This window comes from Musa acuminata, chromosome BXJ2-4 (assembly GCF_036884655.1).
Source record: "Musa acuminata AAA Group cultivar baxijiao chromosome BXJ2-4, Cavendish_Baxijiao_AAA, whole genome shotgun sequence".
Lineage (NCBI taxonomy): Eukaryota > Viridiplantae > Streptophyta > Magnoliopsida > Zingiberales > Musaceae > Musa > Musa acuminata.
Genome location: NC_088341.1, coordinates 31,752,848 through 31,775,092, shown reverse-complemented (window position 1 = coordinate 31,775,092; position 22,245 = coordinate 31,752,848). Strand labels below are relative to the sequence as shown.

Sequence of the window (22,245 nt, the reverse complement as noted above, 5' to 3'; positions counted from 1 at the left end):
GAAAGGAATGAGAAATGGAGAGCCACAGTCTGTTAATTGGATATTTTACTCGCTCCTCTGAGGGAAAAATAATTGTCATATGTATATACAACAACACGTGAACAGCATGGCAGTGAAACTGAGGGTGATGGTGTTGTGTTAGTCTATATTCTGGCCAGTCATATGGCATGACCGACTGGCAATTTCCTAATACAAAACACCCTCAAGTTTATTCTGTGCCCATGCGTGCGAACAAGCAAGCGACAACAGAGCTCGATGGATTGATCGATGTGAAAGCCACTGACATGCCGCCAATGTTCGATTGTCAAATAATTGTACAACTTCAGCTATCCTCGTCAAGGGGGCCGATGTAAGTAAGGTCTGTTCTCCTCACCCTTACAGTACCCTTGAGCCAGCAACAGGCCTTGAGATTGGAATGGTCCCCATTGGTACTACCCATATTGCTGCTATTGTTTGAGGCAGAAGCAGAATTCGTGCCATCTTCCAGCAGCGTCCATGGGTCAATTTCCATGTCCATGTCCTGCAAAGCTGAACTCTTGCTCTTGCCAGGAAAATTATAAGTCCAGGCAGGGATACTTCTTTGATGAGTGCCTGGATTGAGATTGCTGGGCTGAAGCAATGTGTGCGCCACTGAGGGTAACACTGGAAGGTGGCAAGGAGCCATAAACGAAAGTGATGGAGAGAGAAATGGCATGGCGGTTTGGATACGCCAACGGATTGATGCAGGCAACTCCATGCGATCCAAGTCATTCTGCAAGATTTAAAGCATGAAACTATAATAAACGACTATACAAGAAAAAGTAATAATCAATAGCGCTATTGGATGAGCCATCAACTTCTGATGTGAAGAAAGATAATTATGAGGATGATTGCAGTAACCATTGAAGAATTATATAGGGGAAAAACTTAACATATCTCATAGTACCCAAATTCCTAATAAGAAACAGTAGCAGGGACATGCAACTAAGCAATCCGAATGTTAGTTTCACATGATGCTCATACAACAACGAAGTCATACTATTCCAACTATATGGGATTGGCTACTCCCTCTACCGTCCCTTATATCACTAATACTAATATTAATTGTGGCCGGCTAGCCACTCTAACTTCCCTTATATGACTAACATTAATATTAATTGTTTCACTTCTTGTAAGTGACATTTATACTATATGTCTCGTTAGCATATGTTTGTATCATCGTAAATGGTTCTTTTTCATTTTTATTATCTATCGAAGTTACTCCTAATTGTTCAAGAATAAAAACATTTCTATCTAATTATTCATAAATATTTTTTTTCCCTATCTTTCTTACTAAGTTCACACATCCATCACAACATTCTCATCTTAGAAACACTCACATGACGCTTATAACAAAATCAAAATCAAACACAAAAATATTACAGAGAAGAAGTCATAAATTTCCATGTATGAACCTCTGAATGGCTAAAAGATATGCCTTCTCACGACTATGTGCTAAACAAAATCAGTACCAAAGTCATCTGTGTAACTGACTTGCTGCTTGAATCGTTCATACTTCCACGCATAGTAAGAAATCCTTATCCAGATTTTTATAAAGCCAATCCATGGCAAAAATTATGCAAGTTTCTCAGTAAAAGAAAGCACCCACACAAAAAAAATGAGAGAAGAATTTAATTGATTTGATTATAAAATAGAATCTTCAGGAAAATGAAAAGTTAAATTTCCTGATGTAACCAGAAGGAAGACCACTAGAGGTTGTTACTAAAAATTTATAAATCCAGACCCATGATAACACATAATTCCTTCTTCTACTTATAAGATCCAAGTGTATCATAGAAACTACTAACAAAGAGTTCCTTTCTTCTGTTTACGTAGTGATTATTGACTATATTTACTTAATTCCTAAAAATATTTACATAATATCTCAATAATTGACGTTCATTAATGCATAATCTGATAACAACTTAAGGATACACACAATATTTAAAAAGACAATAAATGCAAGGATGACAACCACATTTTTAAAACTAATTTAGGCACTTAAGGGGTGCCTACAACTCATCTGAAAATTTTGCAAACAACTTTCACCTGCTTTACAAAAAAAACAATAGTACTAAAAATAATCAAATGCAGTAGCTAACTAACCTGCAAATTCTCTGCTGCCTCACGATCAAATGCAGAAATATCACGAGCTTTGATGGCTGATTTGGTGACAGACTTGGATTTTAGCCAACTTGCCTTGTAGCTGCTCAGCAAACCATGCAGAATGGCTAACAACCTATCAAACAGACTATCACTGGAATGATCCAACAAGGAAGCTTCAATGGGAGAATCCAACTCCCTTTTCAAAGGATCCATATGTATGGTTGAAGGGCATACATCTGCATCCTCATATACCAGACGTTTTCCAAGCAAACGAAGTATGATAGGAGCAAGCATCTGCCTCATGTTCCTACAAAAAATTAAACAAGAATCTCAGGACAAAGAAAACCCATTAAGCTGTGGAAAATAATATTTGCAGAAAGAAGATGAAGAAACTAAGAAGTTGAAAAACAATAATTGCTAAAATAACAGAGGTAAATCAACTGATAGACAATCTGTTATAATAAAGTATGTCATGTCCACAAACATTAGACAAATAGCAACACATGCAAAGAAAAGGTGAGTTTACACTGATTGGAAATGAGCAAATCCAATATGAACTCACATTATGTACTGGGAACAATTGACCTTATCTTTGTTAAGAATATTTTATCTCAGTATAACAAAAGAAAAAGAAAAAACAGATTTCCTTCAGTAAAGATACATACAAAAAGGCTATCCTCTCCAGCCTCATGTCCAAAATTTAACCAAATTAAGTTGGTCTGGATTAGGATAACTTGCTAGATCAAAAGTAAAATCTCATATATAGAGACATGAATAAGGATATGGACCTGAACCTACGGCTGAAGCTGTAAATTCACCAAGCTATTTAGATGAGCTAAGCTAGTATAGATCCAGACATAGAACAATTACTACTACCACTGAAACTGTGAAATCCCAAATACTTGGGGTCGGTTACATGGATATTTTGTGGTCATTGAACTATGTAAAAGGCAATATCTTCAATTTTTATTTATAGTTTATAGTAAGATCTTATATCTCCCTCTACCTCTCCCCATGTAACCTATACCGATTGTCTCACCTCAACTAACAAAAGAAGTAGACAATATTCCAATTCCAACAAAGTAATGAAAGCAGACATGAATGATGAAAAATATCAAAAATAGAAAAGAACACTTAGTGGTAGAAAATAATCCATGCTTTTGACATGACATAGAAGAATCATAATTCCTTTCAACTAACAACTAAAACATGCTAAAAAATTCATATCGATCACAAAAGTTTAGATTTAAAATTTGCTTTGCCCATTATATGCAAATATTTTCCCTCTTCTAGCTTGTTTTTATGTTTGCTTTATGCACCAAAGTACGAAATATACTTGTTTATCATACATAATCAAACATATCTTTCATAGTATTAAGCCTAAGCATCCTTGTTTACTGCTCAAGAGCTACCTTAGGGAACCAAGCAGTTACTTGTGACAACAAATACACATATAAAATACATTAGTCTTCATTCAGCATAGGGGAAGCACATCAATCCAATCCCTTCATTAAAAAGATATAAAGCCTTTAAGATGCTATAAAACAAAATCCAGATGTTATGGAGTCCTTGGCTACAACTTAAATCATCTGAAAATTAGCAATGATATGCCATAGTCTTCCGACCATATCACTAAAAGTTGTAACATGTAACAAGCAGATTTCAATTAATTTGGGGACTCAATGAACTCACCAAATCAAAAGGTTATGCAATACAATTTGTAGCTTCACATGCTGGAGCAATTTAATACAAATTCAAGGAGCTTATAGAAGTCAAAAGGCATTTAGAAGCTCTGAGGCACACCGTGAACAGTCCAGATGTGTAAAACTAGGAAGCCTTATGAGGCTTCCTAGTGCAGAGTACAAGCATGTGATAGGTGAGTGAGTGCCTCTGGTGCCACTGGTAGAGCCTTCTTGCAGAGCCAAGTGGCTTGGAACCCTTTTATGCAACCTACAGCGCATTCAAGGCTTCGTAAGTTCACCTCCAGCCCAATCACACTCTCCACTGATTAGACGCAAGTGTGAGGACTCAGGACCAACCCAAAGATCCTTATGTATGAAGACTAGAAATATTATGTGATCACAGTTACCTCATGTTCTAAATGCACAAATCTCAGTTCAGAGAAGTATGACAAGCAATTTCAAGAAAGAAATTGATATTTGATCTATATAACTTTCAGTTGGAAACCATGACCACATTAAAACAGAATTTGGCCATGTACAAGGATAGGTATTGTGTAGCCCTTTTTAAAATATGTAGATATTTAATAACCAGGTAACGTATATCTAGGAGTCAGTAATTACAAGTAAAAAGTTCTCAATCATATGCATTCTTTTCCAACCCTTCACCACCTTAGTCATGCAGGAACCAAGGATTGAAATCTCCATCGGTGACCACCATCCCATACATGGACCAACCTGAACCAAGCGGTTCAGTCCAGTATATAATATATATTTTTTCTCTAGGGTTACTGACCAGGGATGTCCAATTTCTCATGCTCGCAACAAGGCCCGTGCAACACACCGCCCACCTGCTGATACACCTCTGCCTCCTACTCCGCCGCCTCCTCTTCCTTGTCTTTTTCCTTCTAACATCTTCCTCCTCCACCACCTCCTCTTCCTCCACTCTCTGTCCTCTTCTCCTGTTCTTCCTTCCTCCAGAGGTTCCTGTTCTTCCGTCCTCTTCCTCCTCCTTCTTCCTCCTTTTGCTTCACCACCTCCTCTTCTTCTAACACTAAGGATATATTATACTATTGCAATCGCTGAAGTTGCCATAGTGTATTAAACACCACCTATCACATGGTGAGCATAGACAAAATGGAACTGCTAAAACTAACAGCTAAATAATAAATACAAAAGGAGAAATTATGTTAATGAAATCAATCAACAAACTTGTTACTAAATAATAATGAAAAAAGATACTTTAGATGTTTACAATTACCTATCCTCGTAAATAATAGGAAGCAATCTCAGTAGGAATTGCAGACGTAGGGACAATGAAATCTTCAGAGCAGCAGCAGATGGTGGGACAGAATCAATTGGTCGCCTACCAAGGACAGGGCTTCCACCTCGGATACCTTTACGACTGTTTCCTTTGTTTGAAGAAGCCTCAGAATTCAGGCTAGATTTAAAACCATTGGGTGTTACTGTATTAATTTGTTGATCAATAGCTCCCATCTGTTTGATTAACTCATTGGCAAATAAATTGCGTAACTCACTCGAACTGCGGTCTATGCATGGCAATATTAGTTCTGCAAGAGCTTTCTCAGTTTTATGCTGCTGACTTGGACTGAAACCTTCGGCATCCATATTATGGATCACTTTGGAAAACATCTTAACATCAATGCTCTCCTCAACAACCTCCCCTTCTTCAACAGAAATGGCTTCAAACTTTCTCTTATCCCCTCTATTAGTTGTTGCATCAGATAAAGAACTTGACCAGCCCCATGGTTTCCAAAAACGTGCTTTAATTGGGAAGCCTTTCCTCTGAGCAACAAATATAAGTTGTTGCCTTATCGATTTGCGTCCCAGAAGAACATCTGGACCAGCTAAAATCCACTTTGTATCCATTACCAGTGACTCTTGAAGTAATTTTCCAAGCAGGTGGACAACCTCCGAATAAAGAGGAGCAGCTTCAGGCCTGACAATTATCCGTGACAGAATAATTTCAGTAAATTTCTTTTCACTTTCAGAAAGTACAAAATTGTCAGCACTAGGAGATAAGGATCGAATTGCCTCAGCAAAGGACATGTTGTGAGTTTCAAATTTCTCTATAAGAGCTTGCTCATTCAGAAGTAGCCTCAACTCTACCCACTGCCAGTGAAACTTAGCAGGTTGCAGAGTATCTAAAACGTGCACGAGCTGATCCAATAGCTTTCCCTCAACTTCAGAATATGATCTAGGTTCAGCAGGCCCAGCAACCCATGTCCCATCTTCACGCATAACTGAAAATGCTGGCATTTTGCAATCGATTAGCGTATTCAGAAACAGCCGCGCACGAAGTGGAACAAATGCCATTGTTTTCAAATGTTTATCTGGATTATGCGATTCAAGCATTGCAGCAAACTCAGAATCGCCAGAATCAGTAGCCAGTATATCATAAAATCCATGAGTGTTTCGAAAAAATAGATCTCGAAATGGCTTGTGCCTGATTGCATCACCAATGGCCACTAAAAAACTTCGGTATAGTTGGAAATCTTCATGGTTCGCAATATTGCTATTGAAGATATATGGCCTCCATATTACCATTGCAAAAATGGAATATGCAGGAGAGAAAACTACACTGAGTGAAAGTACTCGCTGCAATCTTGAAAGAGCTACAATATATGATTCACCAAGCATCTCTGCGACAAGCCCATCAAAAACAGTTCTGCAGTTTCCAACCAGAAGCCGAAACCAATGTACATATACATCAATGCAGTGGTCCAACTTCATCGTGCCAATAGAACGGGAGATGCCATTTGAACTGGATCTTGCGCTTCGTATAAACTGCAGAACATCCAAGCCTTCTTTTAATCTAAAGGCTGTTATCATCCTATCTAGGCTACTAACTCCATGAACAATAGCACCAATAACTAGTGCAGATACAGCTGCTGCAGCTTTCGCAGTTCTTCCGACAATGAGTTTTGTAGAACTGTTCAGAAGTTCATTTGAATGATCTTGATATATATCATGTATTTCAGAAGACAATTGAAATTGATTTCGGTGGGCCTTTCCAGGAGCAAAAGCTGTTGAAATAACTGAAGAAGCTTCAGCAGCTAATGCTATCTCAAATACACGGCTCAGACGGTTGCCAAGGGCTTCTTTTAGCAGGCAGAGGGAAAATATATGAATCTGTAAGATGTGCCTAAAACAATTTAGTGAATTTAATGAGGATGAAAAGCTTTGGTAATTACTGCTTGCTGTGGAATCTGGCAGTTTTGCAATAGCTAGTCCTATGCTACCAACAATGGCAGACACAGCAGAAGCCACTACACAGGGATCTCCATCTGGAGTTGCACCACCATTTTGTCTGATACAATCCACAAGGCCCAAAACGATATCATGAGCTATTTGGTAACTATCATCCCATTTTTCAAGGGAGTGGTTTCTGGGAGTAGCAACCGCAGACAATTTTCTTTCCTTTCCATAAAAGTAGTGGACAGCACCCTCAACATGTCGCTGCACTAACTCTTTCATGTTTGTACCAGTTCTAGACATCCTAGCATTAATTTTCTGACGAATATGTTCATCAGTTTCTGTGATACCTGCTGGGACACCCGAAAAATACATAAATTCATCATCCACAGACCGTCCAGTTTCCAGTTCTGCGAGAAGCCTTTGATCACATGTAGCTCGAAACTTTTTTTCCCACCTCAACACATTTGTCACATTTTTATATTTCTTCAATAAATACCGTGCATAAGCAAAAGTAACAGCACCAGAAGGTCTTCCATTTGATGTCATCATCGTCAAACTTCGATGAACTAAAGCAGTCAAGACTTCAGGTAAGACATCTGCAGCTCGAAGCACATTCTCATACCTGAACAAGGTAAAATATTCAAAGTAAACTGAAATCAGCCACAATGTAAGTCCCAACATATCACACTGGTTTCGATTTACAAGATAATGATATACCACAAAAACAACATAACCAACCAAGTAGAACAACTTATAGAAGATGATATTATGAAAAAAAAATACTCCATGAATCGAATTATGAGAACTTCAAGGAAATTTAGCTTTAACTTAAAGATTATAATATGACTTCAACTCTTATAAGTTAATACATACCAAGCAATACAAACCCATTGACAAATTAAATCCTAAAATTCAAAACATGCAGCAAGTCTCAGATGCAGAAATTCCATCCATCAATATAATCAAACTGATAAATTCATAAACATGTGAAACCAATCGAGACCCCAACATGGGTTGCATAAGGAGAAAACAAAATTTCCTTAATATCATGACAATACAATTTCACAACATTGTTCCACATTTGAATCAGTTGGACCACACTCCACAAATGATACTACCAAATACCAAGGCCAAGCATGATTACCAATTTGAAATCCCTAGGAAGCATCAAGTTCTGCCCATCAACCACCAGCACCACCTTAACCAGCAACTAAGCTCCCTTTTTCCCCATCTCACCAATGAATGCCTCTCAAGGAATTGACTTTGATAAACAGATAATAATCTTACAACACATTTTTTCTATTGTGCAGCAAAGTAGATCTTAAACAGTAAGTAAAACAAGGAGTAAATCTAGCATGATATGAATGATAGGAGGGTGGATAAAGATATGAGAACCCACAAGTTGACGATGGGCAAATATTAAAGCACTTCAAGGTCATTAGCCAACAGTCTTATTATAATACAGTACCTAAACAAGGTTAAAAAACTTCATTCCATTTTCATGAAATATTGTACCTACAACGAACTTAAAATACAAAATTGCTTGTTAATCTATACTCCTAATTGGAAAGAGAGTTGTGGCACCTTATTCTTTTGACAAAAATAAAAAAATTAACATAAAAAAACAAATTGCTTTTTTTAATGCACCACATTGATAATGAATTTAGCACATCCAAAGGATTAAAAGAAGCCCAGAATGGAGTTTAGCTTTTCCAGTCAACAGGATACAACTTAGCACCATCCAACCTACATTCAAAAGCTAGTAAACAAACTTATATCTCAAACTTGTAAATATGCATCAATATCTTATATTTAAATCTAGTCTACTTAAAGTAAATACTCTCATTCGCCATACACATTTTTCTCATATACCCTGATTGTCTTACCTTTTGTGAGTGTTTCCTTAAGAATTAAATCAGAAAAAAAACATATGAAAGAGGCTGTATTCGGAGCATTTATCTTGGAAAGAGACAGAGTGATCACAAAACATGCAAAATTATAATACAAATTGAAAATAGAGGGTCTCTTATAAGTCAGATCAAAAGGAAAAGCACCAGCAATGAGAAAAAGTCATCAATAGATCTTAGTCATCAATAAACTAGATCTGATAAGATCCAACTGACAAGAACCAGATAAGCCAGGCTAATACATTTGTAAAAAATAAAGGCAATAACAGAAAAAGAATAACGAACAGAAGTCAACAATATATTTCTCCTGATCAGGATATTCCACCAAGGGCATATTGGTATTGAAAAAATATTCAGGCAACAGTAAAATAACTAACAAACCCAAGTACCTTTGAAGGGAAGACAAGAGAAATGCTTCGCCCACCTGGCATACTTGGTCTCTGTTTTTAGGCAACATGGAATTCCTTACACCCTGCACAAGAGTCCTTGAGCCACAAAGTACTTTCGGTAACAACCATATCAGGAACTTTACTGCAGACAGTAAGTCACCAGAAATATCCAAAATATAAAGAATGGATAAGAGTTCATCTTCACCTATCCTCCATCTTACAGTGTTTCTATCATCGGGCACAGGAGCAGAATAAACATCAGTAAAATTGCTTGCTTTGGAAGGCGTTCTTTCATTTCCTCCAACAAGTTGCCTAATGGATTTGAGCAACCAAATTGAGATTGATCTCCTCTCGAGCAATCTTAGCTGCTTCAAGGCCTTACCAATATCACTTCGGCGTCCTGATATCATATGGTTGACATCTTTTGGAACCTCACCTTCAGTGACAGATCTGTGGTGGGGACAGCTCACTTTGTTGTCACATACATGGCTAGTAGATGCCCCCAGGCTACTGTCAATCCTTGTAGCTGCTAGCTGTGCTAGAGATTGTGTTTTACGCACAATCTTTTGCCTACCCCTTGAGGTTTGTTTAGTTAACTTAGATGGTAGTTCAACCTTCAAGGACTCCTGGAACTTAGGTCCCTTCTTTGCCCACCAATTGTCTTCATCATCTGAATGATTAAAAGAAAACCCTTGTAGGGCAGAGCTCCTATCATCAATTAGCTTTTTCCTCTTTCTTTTTCTAAATTCCTCGCAGCCAGATGTCCCTTCTGTCAAATCAACTTTGCTCTCTAAAGAGTCTAATGTGCTTTTTAAAATGCCTTGGGATTCATCTGCAGAAGTTTCTATTGGCATGGAAAACGGGTGAGGAAAATGCAGAAAACATGAAAGTAAAGCCTTCATTTCTGTTACTTGGCCCTTCACCTTCCCATGATTGTCATCTCCTAAAGAAGACGAGTGATCTGTATCTTTTTGCAAAGAAAAGATTGAACAAATATCACCTCTAGAATTTAAATGATTGGATTTACTGCTCAAGAATCCACGAAGCAATAGTTGACGCTCACTTGAGTAAGCATGAACAATTTCATGTAACAAGGGGACTTCTGCAATTCTTGCTTCTTCTAAAAGATCAAACAAACAGGATCCAGGCAGCTGCTGCAGAATCCTTCGGTGTCTTCTTTGCCTTTGTAGATCTAACGAGTTTTCATTCTTATCCATAATTCCACTAACAATAAGCTGTCTTACATAAGCCGGTGGATAAAATATGCCGTTACTAATTAGTTCCAAAAGGAAAATTTCAACACCCCTGAAACTTCCCGCTTTCCCTATCTCATGCTGGTCTAGCCAACACACAATAACATCATGCAGCAGACCAGGACTCCGAAAGATGTCTCTTCTGCTCTTCCTATAATATATACTACTTAAATTATTTCTAAGAACAAATGCATTTTCCACCGCTGTTCCATCCAACAAACTATCATTATCAGAGGTAGTTTTTCCGTTTGTACCAAGCGCCATAACATTTCCATCCCTAGACTGTGCAAAGTTATATAAATCTTCCATCTTAAGCTTTAGAAGCAATACTGCAAAATATATTTGTGAAAAATCATTCCTTCCAGTCAATTTCAGGTTATGAGGCATGGAAGTACGGAAATCCCGATAATTACATGTGGCCCACTCGCAGAGAAAAAATATAGAGCAAATAACAGATGAACCAATGGTCCCAATCCACTTCAACGAAGATCTCAAACAAGGACTGACTTCTTCTAGCCACCTTTCTTCGATAGCCACATCAGACAAGTATTCAAAAAGAGAATTATAAGCAAGTATTACATCTCCTGTCATTAGGGCTTTATCCAAGGCTTGTAGAACCTCAGCAGCACCATGAGCTTGAAGGATAGGGTTCACATTTTTTGACAGATTAGAAGCACGTTCCTGAATAGAGGAAGTGACATACCCACACGACAAGTAACGAAGATAAGCATCTTCTGTATCAAACTGCACATTATCGGCAGAGTCATGTAACTTCAGGAATGCATTTCTGCAGCGTAGATCAGGAACAACACAGGATGGCAGAGGGAAGCAATCCAAGGCAACAAATGTATCAGGTACAACAATTACCAAGTATCGCACGATCTCAACCATAGCATCCACAAGGAATGACTTTTGTGAAGTGTCCACTGAACTTGAACAACTGGAAGATAGATCATGTATTCTTCGAACAAAGAGTTCCACAAACATACGTATGTATGTCTGTGAGAGTGCAATGCTCTCAATCACATCAAACAGAACAGGAAATAGCAACTCTAAGACCTCTGGTGATTCCTTCTCCTGAATGGAATAGATTAGACAAGCATTAAATACTACAAGGATCCATCAGAAGCATTTGAACTTCTACAAGATCTATTATAGTTCCAGTTTTCAGCCCAAACAAGAGTTGAATTACCTGAATTTGATTGTAGACTAACTCAATAATAGGAGAGGGAAGAAGCAAGCCTTCTGCAAGATGCCACTGTACAAGGCGGAGCATATACCACCACTTGAAGTGCAGTGAAGGCTCCTCGGCATCAGGAGAAGAGAATGATTCATTTTTCTGTGGAGCACGATAAGACATGGCCATAGTATTTTGTGATGACTGATTTCTAACAGGTGTAGGCACATTAGAACCATCTTTTGGGAAAATTTCATCCAAGAGTTGCTGTAGGTACTCGACAACATCTTTAGACCACAGGTCAGATCGAGCAAACTGTGCTTTATCTGGAGTCCCTGATGAAACACTGGAAGAGGCCAGTCGAACCTATAAAGACCAAGAACTAAATAAATGGATACATGCATATTTAAGTTGAAAAATAGAATTGCTGCAAAGTAACCCATATATATGATTTAACATAGTTTTCAACCTGGTTAAGATAGGTAACTTTTATAAACCATGTCGCCCTCAATAATGGAACATTATAACGAATAAGAACTTCGAAAAGAGCTTTCCGCCTATAACCATGTGGAACATGTTCAGCTAATGAGTGCAATCGTTTATGCTGTTGTGATAAAGCCTGCTCAGAAAACATGGGAAGTCAGCATGTTCACAACTCATAAATGTCTATAATGCAGAGCAAGTAGATGATCAACAGTATTGGAAAATTGCAAAATGAGATGTAATTAGTAACCAGAATAAGAGTAAGCACAAAATGGCAACTCCAAAAGATGCCACCGCTTGAAAAATAGATGGAAAAGAAAAACAAAAATATCATATGCTTAGCATAAGGTATATTTAAAAAAAGAATGAACTGGGAAAACAGACTCAATTTAACAAAAGATCTTGTTTCGTTGCCAAAATGCAAGAAAACAGAAGAATTAATTATCAGTTGTTGCTAAAACTACAAGGAAGATCTATGTATGTAGAGATGTCTACAAATATGTCATCAGAACAAACGACCTAAATTAGACTTTCTGATACCAAAATCTAAAACCATGATGAAATAATAAGTTACAAGAAATAATTTAAAAGAAAAGGCCCAAGTTTCAACAAAATCTATATTGTAATAATGAAAATAGGGTCTCAGCAAAAATGATCATAAACCTCAATCCACTTCCTGCGGCTGTCCTCATTAGATGCCCTTTGCTCAGGAAAGGCACCAGCTTTTGTTACTAATGGCCCGGAAAGAGGCACTCCATAAACCTGTCCAGCCTGTTGTAAGATTAGAAAATAAAGAATCACTTTAACAGTGTAATGCAGAATACAGATTATACTCCAAGTTACATAAATATAACTATAGACTTTATATTGTATCATGTGACAAAATATAAGTAATTACCTTACGCTTTAGAGCACGAGATTCATTGATAGCCCTCAGTCGCTTCCGTAATGCCTGCAAAACAAGAGCAATAGACATGCTAGTTTAAGATGTATCTTTGACCAAGCACAGGTCACTATTAGCATATATAACTACTGAGATAACAGACATATTTAAAGCACCCGTCGGGTCAACGTAAGGCAGAAATCTCCACTAAAAACATGATTTTATGTTTCTGACACCATGATCCAAGTCAGACCATAGGTCCCATTGAAATGAGGAACCACAGTCAAAACTTGCCATATTTATCATAACATTGCAAAAAATAAAATTTACTTTTCTTTTCTGATTTAGAATCCTTCTTGAAACTGCACTATATAGAGGTTACTCTAACAAATATTATAAAGTAGGTAAACTTTACAAAAATTTAACAGAAGACTGTTTCCCACTTCATCCTTTTTTTAAGTCACTACAACCACATAACTCTATTTTCTATCTTCTGTAAACTTTGCAGATAGCAATCTTGCACAATTACTAGGAAGTGATCATTGGAAAGACGACCTGTCAATTTCAAAGCCAGAAGATGGAAAAAAAATAGAAGGTTTCCATATGAGCACCAAAATTTTTTTTGCTATACAAGTCTCTCAATCATTTATTGATCTTATTTCTCAATTTTTTTTTTACATAAATGGTTCCAAGCCCTTCTTTGAGTATTAGTCATGTCTTTGTGGATTACGAATAAGATTCTTTTACATTTTTTACAAGTCTATAGCATTAAAAACACTCTGAAGTATGATCATTCTAAAAACATCGAAGTCCCTTCAAATGCGCTGAGGGTATATTTTGTATGTTCTCTTATCACATTAATTACATTTTACAAGATATCAGTTTACGTTACTTTTCTGAAAAGTCACTCAATATTTATCACCTAAATTATATTTCCTTTTGCTAGTGGTCCCCTAAAAATTTTTTGTTATTTGCATATATGTCACGCAAGATACCTTTGAGGTATTCAGACAAAAAAAAAACAAAAAGCAAACTTGGCATCACAGCAAAGTTGCTCTTTTGTGTGAACCATGATCAAGTCATAGAAACTGCCTTTGCTTGTAAGAAAATGTTTATACTAATCCTTCCAAAATCACTGTGCGGCCTTCACTAGTTCATCAGACAACATGACTGTCTTTGCATATTATGTGATATTATGACCCTCAACTTTTGCATATTAGTTCTTCAAAAATATACAATGTGGGTCTTAAGAGCGACCATATTCTTCTTTCGGTATTTTTATATATTAGACCCTTAATATCTTTATTTACAAATAAGTTCCTCATCTTGTTTATACACACTTCTATGAAATTGCTAACATATTCTTTATCAGTGTACAATTCCTTTAATGCTAACTACTTACATAGTAACAGATCATAGGTTCTTCCCCAATATTTGGTAATGTATATTCCATTAAAAATTAAGAAAAACATCTTTTTACTACAGTAAAGTTCATTGTTCCTGAATACCCTAAAAAAGTAATAAAAATATGAATACACAAAAAAAAAAGTGTTTTCAACAGTTGGTATGTCCTCCTCGTTATTTTAATTATAGATAAGTTTAAGCACAATATTCCTTAAATTATGTACCTCACTGATAACACAATTATGACAGTAGCATTAAGCCATTAACCATGAAACCCAATTTCAAATTTTCCAGTGGTCTCATTAAATTCCATAAAAAAATTGTCCATGCAACACCAAACATATATCCCCAGTATCTCTTTTATTTCGATATTAGTATTTCTGCATGCACATGCCCTCTAGTATATATTTGTGCCAAACATACATATACACAAGTCTAGGTTTGTGATATATAGATGAAACTTGTATGAACATGCATACGTTTAGGTATAGATGTGCATAAGAGAAAGAAAAATAGTTGCTATATCTAGCACACAAGTTGCTGCACATCCACTAATATAACACATTTTCTAGTGAGTCGCTAATATCAGCAACTCGTGACTTATATGCATACATTATCAATGTTCCCAAAATATTAAGTATGTATTCTTGAATGGAAGTAGTAATCTTGGACATACAGAACTGCTACATGTACAACTCTAATATAAATACACAAATAGCACCACAGTTCGACATTTCAAAATCCAAAAGTTTTTCACGTTGCTACTTCCGTATATCCACAAACACACAAGTGAGAGAAAAAATTCTGAATCTGTCATGGCCAGTTAGAATCAAGCTGAAGAAATTACACAAGCTTCAAAAGCCTTCCAATTATCAGCCCTCACCCTTAATGATAAAATATGTGGGTTAGCAAGGCACATCTGCTACATAACCTCAGAGCCACCAGAGACCTCCTTGAAGACATTGGTGACCAAAAAATCTAACCATCGACTTTTTTTCATTGACCTCTCTTCTATAAACTCCATTCAACTTCCAAGGCACCAAATAACTACCAGAAGATATTAGAAACCGAGAAACAATGCATCCTTTTTCTTTCCTCTCCTCCATAACCTCTATTTTGTAACCTCAAAGCAACCAAAGACCTACTGGAAGACACTGACTTGGTAGTCTAAGAATCTAAGCCTTTATTTTCTTTCCTCCCCTATCTTTTTTTTTAACACCTCTTCCTATTTTGTGCATCTAGCCAGTGACGCGCATAGCATAACATGTGCAGACAGTGCACACTATCTCAGAGGGCAGCAATTTAATTCTTTTCTAAAAAACCGTGTACAAGTGAACCAACACTGAAATTAATCCAAGCCAGAACAACATATACAATATCTCTTCATAACTTTCAAATATTTTAATTGGTCCAAAAGTAGTGATCTAAGGCTACATAGTCAAGTTATGAGAAAAAGTTTCTTGGTATTTTGGACCCAGAAATAAAGTGGCCTGTACAACCCTTCAACTGCCCTTCAACCCTTAAAATTAGGACATAACATCATATATTCTTTGAGCTATAGTTATTAAGGATGGTATCGGAAGTTAATTCATCAAAGGGTTGGAGTTAGGAAGAATATCTGACTAAATTCTGAGTGTTCTATCAAGTTTTAGATGAAGTGGTTGTATATATCATCCTCAGACAAGTCCACCTAAAGGAATATAAACTCATACGAAATTTCAAGAGGCAGGAATCCAAAGATGAGTTATCTATAGATATGCTACTTTTTCTTTCCAAAATAGATGTGTTACTTCAATGGAAATGAGCCAAGAATGATTTTTGCTAAGGCTACTGATCTACAAGCCTGGTATCAGTCATCATAACAATAACAAGCATCATAAGTCAAAACTATATCAAATAATTAAATCTGACCTCTTTGTACTTCACAATGTACTCGGGTTTTGAGAAACTTGAACCTTGACACAATGCAATTTCACGGGCTTCCTGAAACAATAGAAGATACAAAATGTTAGCCTGAGAAATAGTTAGAGTGATGTATTATGAATAAGGATTAAAAAATCAATAGAAGCAGGAAATTTTTTGTCAAAGTAAATCCAAAATCTAAAACGATAATGACATTGAAAATGAATTTATATCTTAAATATGAATTGAAGGGCAAAAACACTAATTAAAACAGAGAAAAAAATTTGAAATAATATCTCCTAGTTTAATTATTTCTTAGCACTGCTTATTTAAATGAAAAAAACTGGCTAAAGATCTCTCTATTTGTGCACCAAGGTAAACCTAATATTTCTGTTGAAACAAATCACGTATATTGTACATTTACATGCCACTCTCTATGCCATTTCATGAATATTATAGAATAAGATTGGAAAGGATCTCTTATATACAAGAATACTAATAGAAATCAGAAAAGATAACAAACAGATTGTTGGTCAAAACTAGCCATGTAGGTATCTATAATAAAGGAATGCAAAGTCAAATGAACACCATGTTCGAGCCAGCCTTATTGCTGGTTTGTTTTGGCTTGTTCCACTTTGTTTAATCACATAAATGCAAAAACTAATCATACACTGATCTCATGGTAGCAAGGCTATTTATGCTAGAGTCTAGAAAGGCACATTATAGCTAGTAGCTACCTTCTCCCCGTCAGTATTTAGTCCGGAACAAGGATTTATTTTCCAAGTCAAAATAGTAACAACACACTGGTACAGTATGACAGCAGGTCCATGAAAACTACTACATGCTCTGTGCCTTTACAGGTGTCTTCATGCATCACTGGTACGTGAATGATCATCTAGCACAATATATGGCTGGTGGCACATCCAACATGTGCTTCTTAGTCCTAGATCCACACTTTTGAGAGAAATATAAAATTTCCATGTAACAAAATAAAGCACTTTTAATGATTTGGTCAAAAGATCCACTGGGTGTAAAAGTAGGAAACATAAAAACTATGCTGTCTAATTTACTTTCTTTTAATTGAAAGGCATATTTTTACCAACAAAGTAAGACTACATAGCAGTGTATATACCACAACCCTAGAAGATAAAGCATGTAAGATCCGTTCAAATTAAAATTCTGCCAGAAAAGGTAACAAATACCTCTGAAACAATTTCATCCTCACATAATCAGAAATCTATAAACGGTTTTATGGTCATACTTAGAAATTTCAAAACCTAATTGGCCAATGCGTATATCTCAAATTCAGATTAAACCATATGAAACAGACAGAATAAAAAGCATCCAAGGATATCTCTTTTGTCTAATACTAGCTTTTGTATTCAAACAACAAACAGGTCTACCTTGCTTTTGAAATAACAAAGAAAAGGGTCACCCCTCTACGGATTCATTTCATGAACAAATTAGAGCAAAACAAGTATATAAAAGAAAAAACCAGACAACCTTTCCCACACCATTTCTCAATCACCTTATAGTTCACATCAAACAGCATAAAGGTCCCAAAAATAATTGAATTGGTTCAGTACATTTATGGTTCAACACTGAGCAAACAACTTTCTCTGTGATAGTTCTAAAAAAAATAATATTGGAGCAAAATGTAAGGTGACAAAGAAAACACACCTCGATTCCTTCAATAGTCTCCTTATATCCAGTCTGTAGATATTCTCTAGTTAGTGTCTCTTCAGGACAGTTTGGGGTCTGAGGGTAGAAGTCAGGGGGCCCAAGTCTAGAAAATGTAAGATAGTATAAGGATATGACAGCAGCAATACCTTATAAGATATCAAGACATCAGGGATAATAGTAACACGCAGAGTTGCCTAGAAAAAATTAGCTTTCTTTCAGTGTGTAGCAGCTAAGCAGCCAAATAATAGTAAGACTTTGTACAAAGCTAACATGAAGGATAAGGATAGAGGACAAATCAAGCAAATGTGCAAAAATAAATTACTTTTTTTATTCTATTTCAAACCATATGATAAAATATAACTTAAATCAAGCATTAGACTACCCCAACATGCAAATAATTTTGACTTGAGTTGAAAAGTACAATGTTTACCTGCAATTAAGAGGTTCTTTATCACACTTTATCTTGTAAGGTGCTAGCTGGGACTGCCTCCTGAAAAATCAAAATTGAAGAAATGATAAAACTAGCATAAATAAAACCTATAGGTAACAAGTAAAACAGAGTAGGTTTTCTTTTTCCATGGAAAACAAAGCACCTAACAGGGAACACAATAGACAGCAATCACCTCAGATTCAAAGAAAAGTTGGGTGCTGAAAAAGATGACTCAACCCTGGCGCTGTCTCTTGAAGATGCCCCATTAACAGCATTGTTACTGACTCCATTACCACAGCTAACAGCAGAATGTCGCTGCATTTGTCTTAACAATTCCCAGCATCCTGCATCCAATATCACTGCTGATATGAAAGATGCATACCACAACCCAGTTTAGACTGCTTTCTTAGCCAATATAAATCCATAAAAAACAAGTTGGATGCTGTTATATTGTACCAAAACAGATTCTGAATTGTGTTACATTATCTTAGACTGGCACTCCATTGACTAGGATAACATTTAGTGAATCCATACTCCCAATTTTACAGTGTCCTCAGTCAATGTCAACTAGGGTACTAGTAGACTCTCTCCAAAATAATTGAGAAGAAATTCACTTTCAAGATGCTTCTTGTCAGTTTTTGTCAATGAAATCACAGCAGGGCACACTCTGCTTATGCTGGATTTATAACAGATCACAGCTTGACCACTTCACCTTTCTTCCATTCCAAGTAAAGAAGTATGACCAATGATGAGCAAACTACAGAAGTAAAAAATCACCACAGTGAAGGAAGCCACCAATCTCTATATAACTACCATCAAAAGTATCCAAGCTACCAAATACAACCACAGTCGTTAAATGTGGCAACGAAGAGAACTTCTCCTTGTGAAAAAGGTGAAGTTCTCTGCAGATCAGACCAATATAAGTCAATCAACTGTTCATTTGATATATGCAGTAGTCACATATCCAAAAGTTTTCTAGTGGAGTTCCATCTTCAGCTGAAATGTAAGCTCCTGATCATCGGAATAACACTTAGAACTACCCTACTCTTCGAGCGAAAAAATATATAAGAATATTGATCACCTCCGTCCAAGTTCAACAAAGGAAACGGAGCTAACTTCACTATGAGGAAAAAGAAAAACAGGACCCAAAAAAAACAAGCCAAAAAAATCTTAGAAAAATCAAGAATCAAAAGAACAACTGCCCAATCCACCCAAAAAAGAAGCAAAAATTATCGACCATTTCATCAAAACCACACTGATTCATCCAAATGCGGATACCAGATCCGCAATTCCCCTCCAGAACCGCCGAAATTAAAGCCCGAAAAGGGTTTAAGCCCTCCACAGCCTTCCCTGAAAAAAACACCACAAGAATAAAGGAAAGCAAGAAAAGCTCACCCGATCCAGAACCACGGAGCTACGGTTCCAAGGCGCCCTCTCTTCAAAGTTCAAAGCACCCCAAAATCCAAAGCTAGGGTTTCGTCCGCGAATCTCCGAAACCCTAGAAAAGCGGCAAACCAACAATTACAAAGAAACCCTAAGAATTAGAAGAAGCATACGGCGAAAGCTAGGTCGGGAGCGCGAGGGGACGAACCTGGAGTAGGAAACAGCGGAAGAGATGATGGAGAGAGAGGAGGAGCCTGAGCCTTTGACTCTTTTTCTCGCTGCTGATGATGACGAAGTGGCATTAGAGAGATAGAGAGAGAGAGAGAGAGATAGAGAGAGGATCTATTAATGTGCGTGTGGGTATCTGCCACTATGCTTATTATATGATTATGGGGCCCAATAATTAGTGTGGGTGTGTGGGTGTGTCATCGTGTAACCGGTTGTTGGGACCGTTGGAGTTCCCCTGGCGAGTTGAGGAAGAGAATGGAAGGAATCTGGGATTTAATTGACAAATAATTAACTAAAAATACATTTAATTTATTTAGGGTAAATAATTATGATAACTTTTTAGAATTATCTACTTAAATACCCAAAACCATTGAACCTTCGATCTATATAAATTGAACCGATTCAACTTTCATCAACTTAGATTTCAAATTTTCTAAGGTAATCAAATAATAGAAAAACTAATATAATGATTATGTATATTATATTCCTTCAGGCGTGAAATTTGGGTTACTCGGACAAACTTCATAACATTACACTTGTAAATGAATAGTGTTATACTGGTGTTGATACACAGACACCATGCAAGTTATTTATGATGACTTCTCCTTGTCGACGAGGGAGCTAATATGGTTTGTCGTGATGACTTCTTATGGGAGAGGTGGTTTGTTGATATGGTCGGTCGATGTAGAGAGCCTGATGGGAGAGGTGGTTTGTTGGAAGTAACCTGATTTTGATATAGTCGTGATGACTTCTTCTTACCTGATGGGAGTTGATATGGTCGGTCGATGTAGAGAGCCTGATGGGAGAGGTGGTTTGTTGGAAGTAACCTGATTTTGATATAGTGAAGTTGAGTAAGAGAGCTGGATTCTTCTAGTTGTTGAGTCACCTCCTGGCCACGTCTCCAGACGATGTCGAGGGTCCTGCACAACTGGACTGCATCAAGGGTGTCTTGGCTCGACCCATTCGATGTTTAAGTTAGCGAAAGATGAAGAGGGAGAAAGACAATAGTATGAGTTGTGTAAATGAGAGAATAAATGGTTTTTGCCTGCCTCTCCCTTTTGTCTTGGTTTGGGGCTTAACTTTTATACTTATGTATCAAGCGGTCTAGACGTGTGTTAACCAAACCCCCCTTTACCCTCTATGGTAGAGGCATTAATAATGGTAATTTGCTGGCGTGTATCCTTTGACACCTTGAGCGGATCATTGGGGCGCCTTTGAGCTGACTCCCTTGCCACTTTAGGTTAGGCAAGGAGTGGTCCCTCCATCCGTTATCCGGAAGAGAAGATTGGTGAAGTCAGGTCATGTTGTCAATCATTAATATATATGCATGGCTTGTGTTAAGATGTCAGCCAAGAGATGGCTGGGGAAGCTGAGGCATACGGTCAATCATTAATACGAGATATGATTTCTTCAATTGCAGTATCAAAGAGTGGGTCTTGCATCATTGTTTATTTATGCTAGACACTGCTTCACATATCATGAATGTAAGTATGTCCAAAAAGAAACTAGATGAGGTGAACAATGCATATCTGTGGCATTGTAGGCTATGTCATATCCATAAGGAAAAGATTCAAAAGTTGCTAAAGGACGGATACCTAGATCCATTCGACTATGAATCATATACAACTTGTTAGCCTTGCATTTGTGGAAAATTGACAAACTCTTCATTTAGTGGAACTGGAGAGAGTACCACTGAGTTGTTGATACTCATACATAGTGATGTATATGATTCGATGTCAACTCATACCATAAATGGTTACTCTTACTTTATTACTTTTACTAATAATTTTTTAATGTATGGGCCTGTGTACTTGATGAAGTATAAGTTTGATACCTTTAAGAAATTCAAGGAGTATAAAAATGAAGTGAAGAACCAAATTGGAAAGAGTATCAAGACTCTTCGATCATATTAGGGATGTGGATACTTGAGTATAGAGTTTACCCAATTCCTTAAGAACTATGAAATTTCATCACAATTGATGCCTCCTTATATATCTCAGCTTAATGGTGTATCTAAATAGAGGAATCACACACTATTAGACATAGTGCGGTCTATGATGAGTTTCACTGACCTACTCATCTCATTATGAGGATATGCCTT

The 22,245-nt window shown here is 36.9% G+C and overlaps 1 protein-coding gene across 1 annotated transcript; it reads right to left on the bottom strand.

The window, feature by feature from the left end:
• Nucleotides 1-27: 27 nt before the first annotated feature.
• LOC135610311 (mediator of RNA polymerase II transcription subunit 12-like) lies at nucleotides 28-20,256 on the bottom strand. The gene is made up of 14 exons (XM_065104683.1): nucleotides 20,125-20,256; nucleotides 19,929-20,031; nucleotides 18,727-18,877; nucleotides 18,534-18,593; nucleotides 18,101-18,206; nucleotides 16,430-16,501; nucleotides 13,130-13,183; nucleotides 12,895-13,002; nucleotides 12,218-12,367; nucleotides 11,764-12,114; nucleotides 9,319-11,648; nucleotides 5,065-7,644; nucleotides 2,125-2,431; nucleotides 28-751 (listed from the first exon to the last, which is right to left on the bottom strand). The coding sequence occupies exons 3-14, from the start codon at nucleotides 18,852-18,854 to the stop codon at nucleotides 323-325; spliced, it is 6,675 nt and encodes a 2,224-aa protein (XP_064960755.1). The 5' UTR covers nucleotides 18,855-18,877; nucleotides 19,929-20,031; nucleotides 20,125-20,256; the 3' UTR covers nucleotides 28-322.
• Nucleotides 20,257-22,245: the final 1,989 nt, after the last annotated feature.

Bases quoted from the DNA above. Each gene is read 5' to 3' on its own strand.
- LOC135610311 (XM_065104683.1), bottom strand. From the start codon at position 18,854: ATGCAGCGACATTCTGCTGTTAGCTGTGGTAATGGAGTCAGTAACAAT. The intron at 12,115-12,217 runs GTTGAAAACTAT...TGGTCTTTATAG, and splicing joins AAGTTACCTATCTTAACCAG to GTTCGACTGGCCTCTTCCAG. The intron at 7,645-9,318 runs GTACTTGGGTTT...TACCTTGTTCAG, and splicing joins CTCTTGTCTTCCCTTCAAAG to GTATGAGAATGTGCTTCGAG.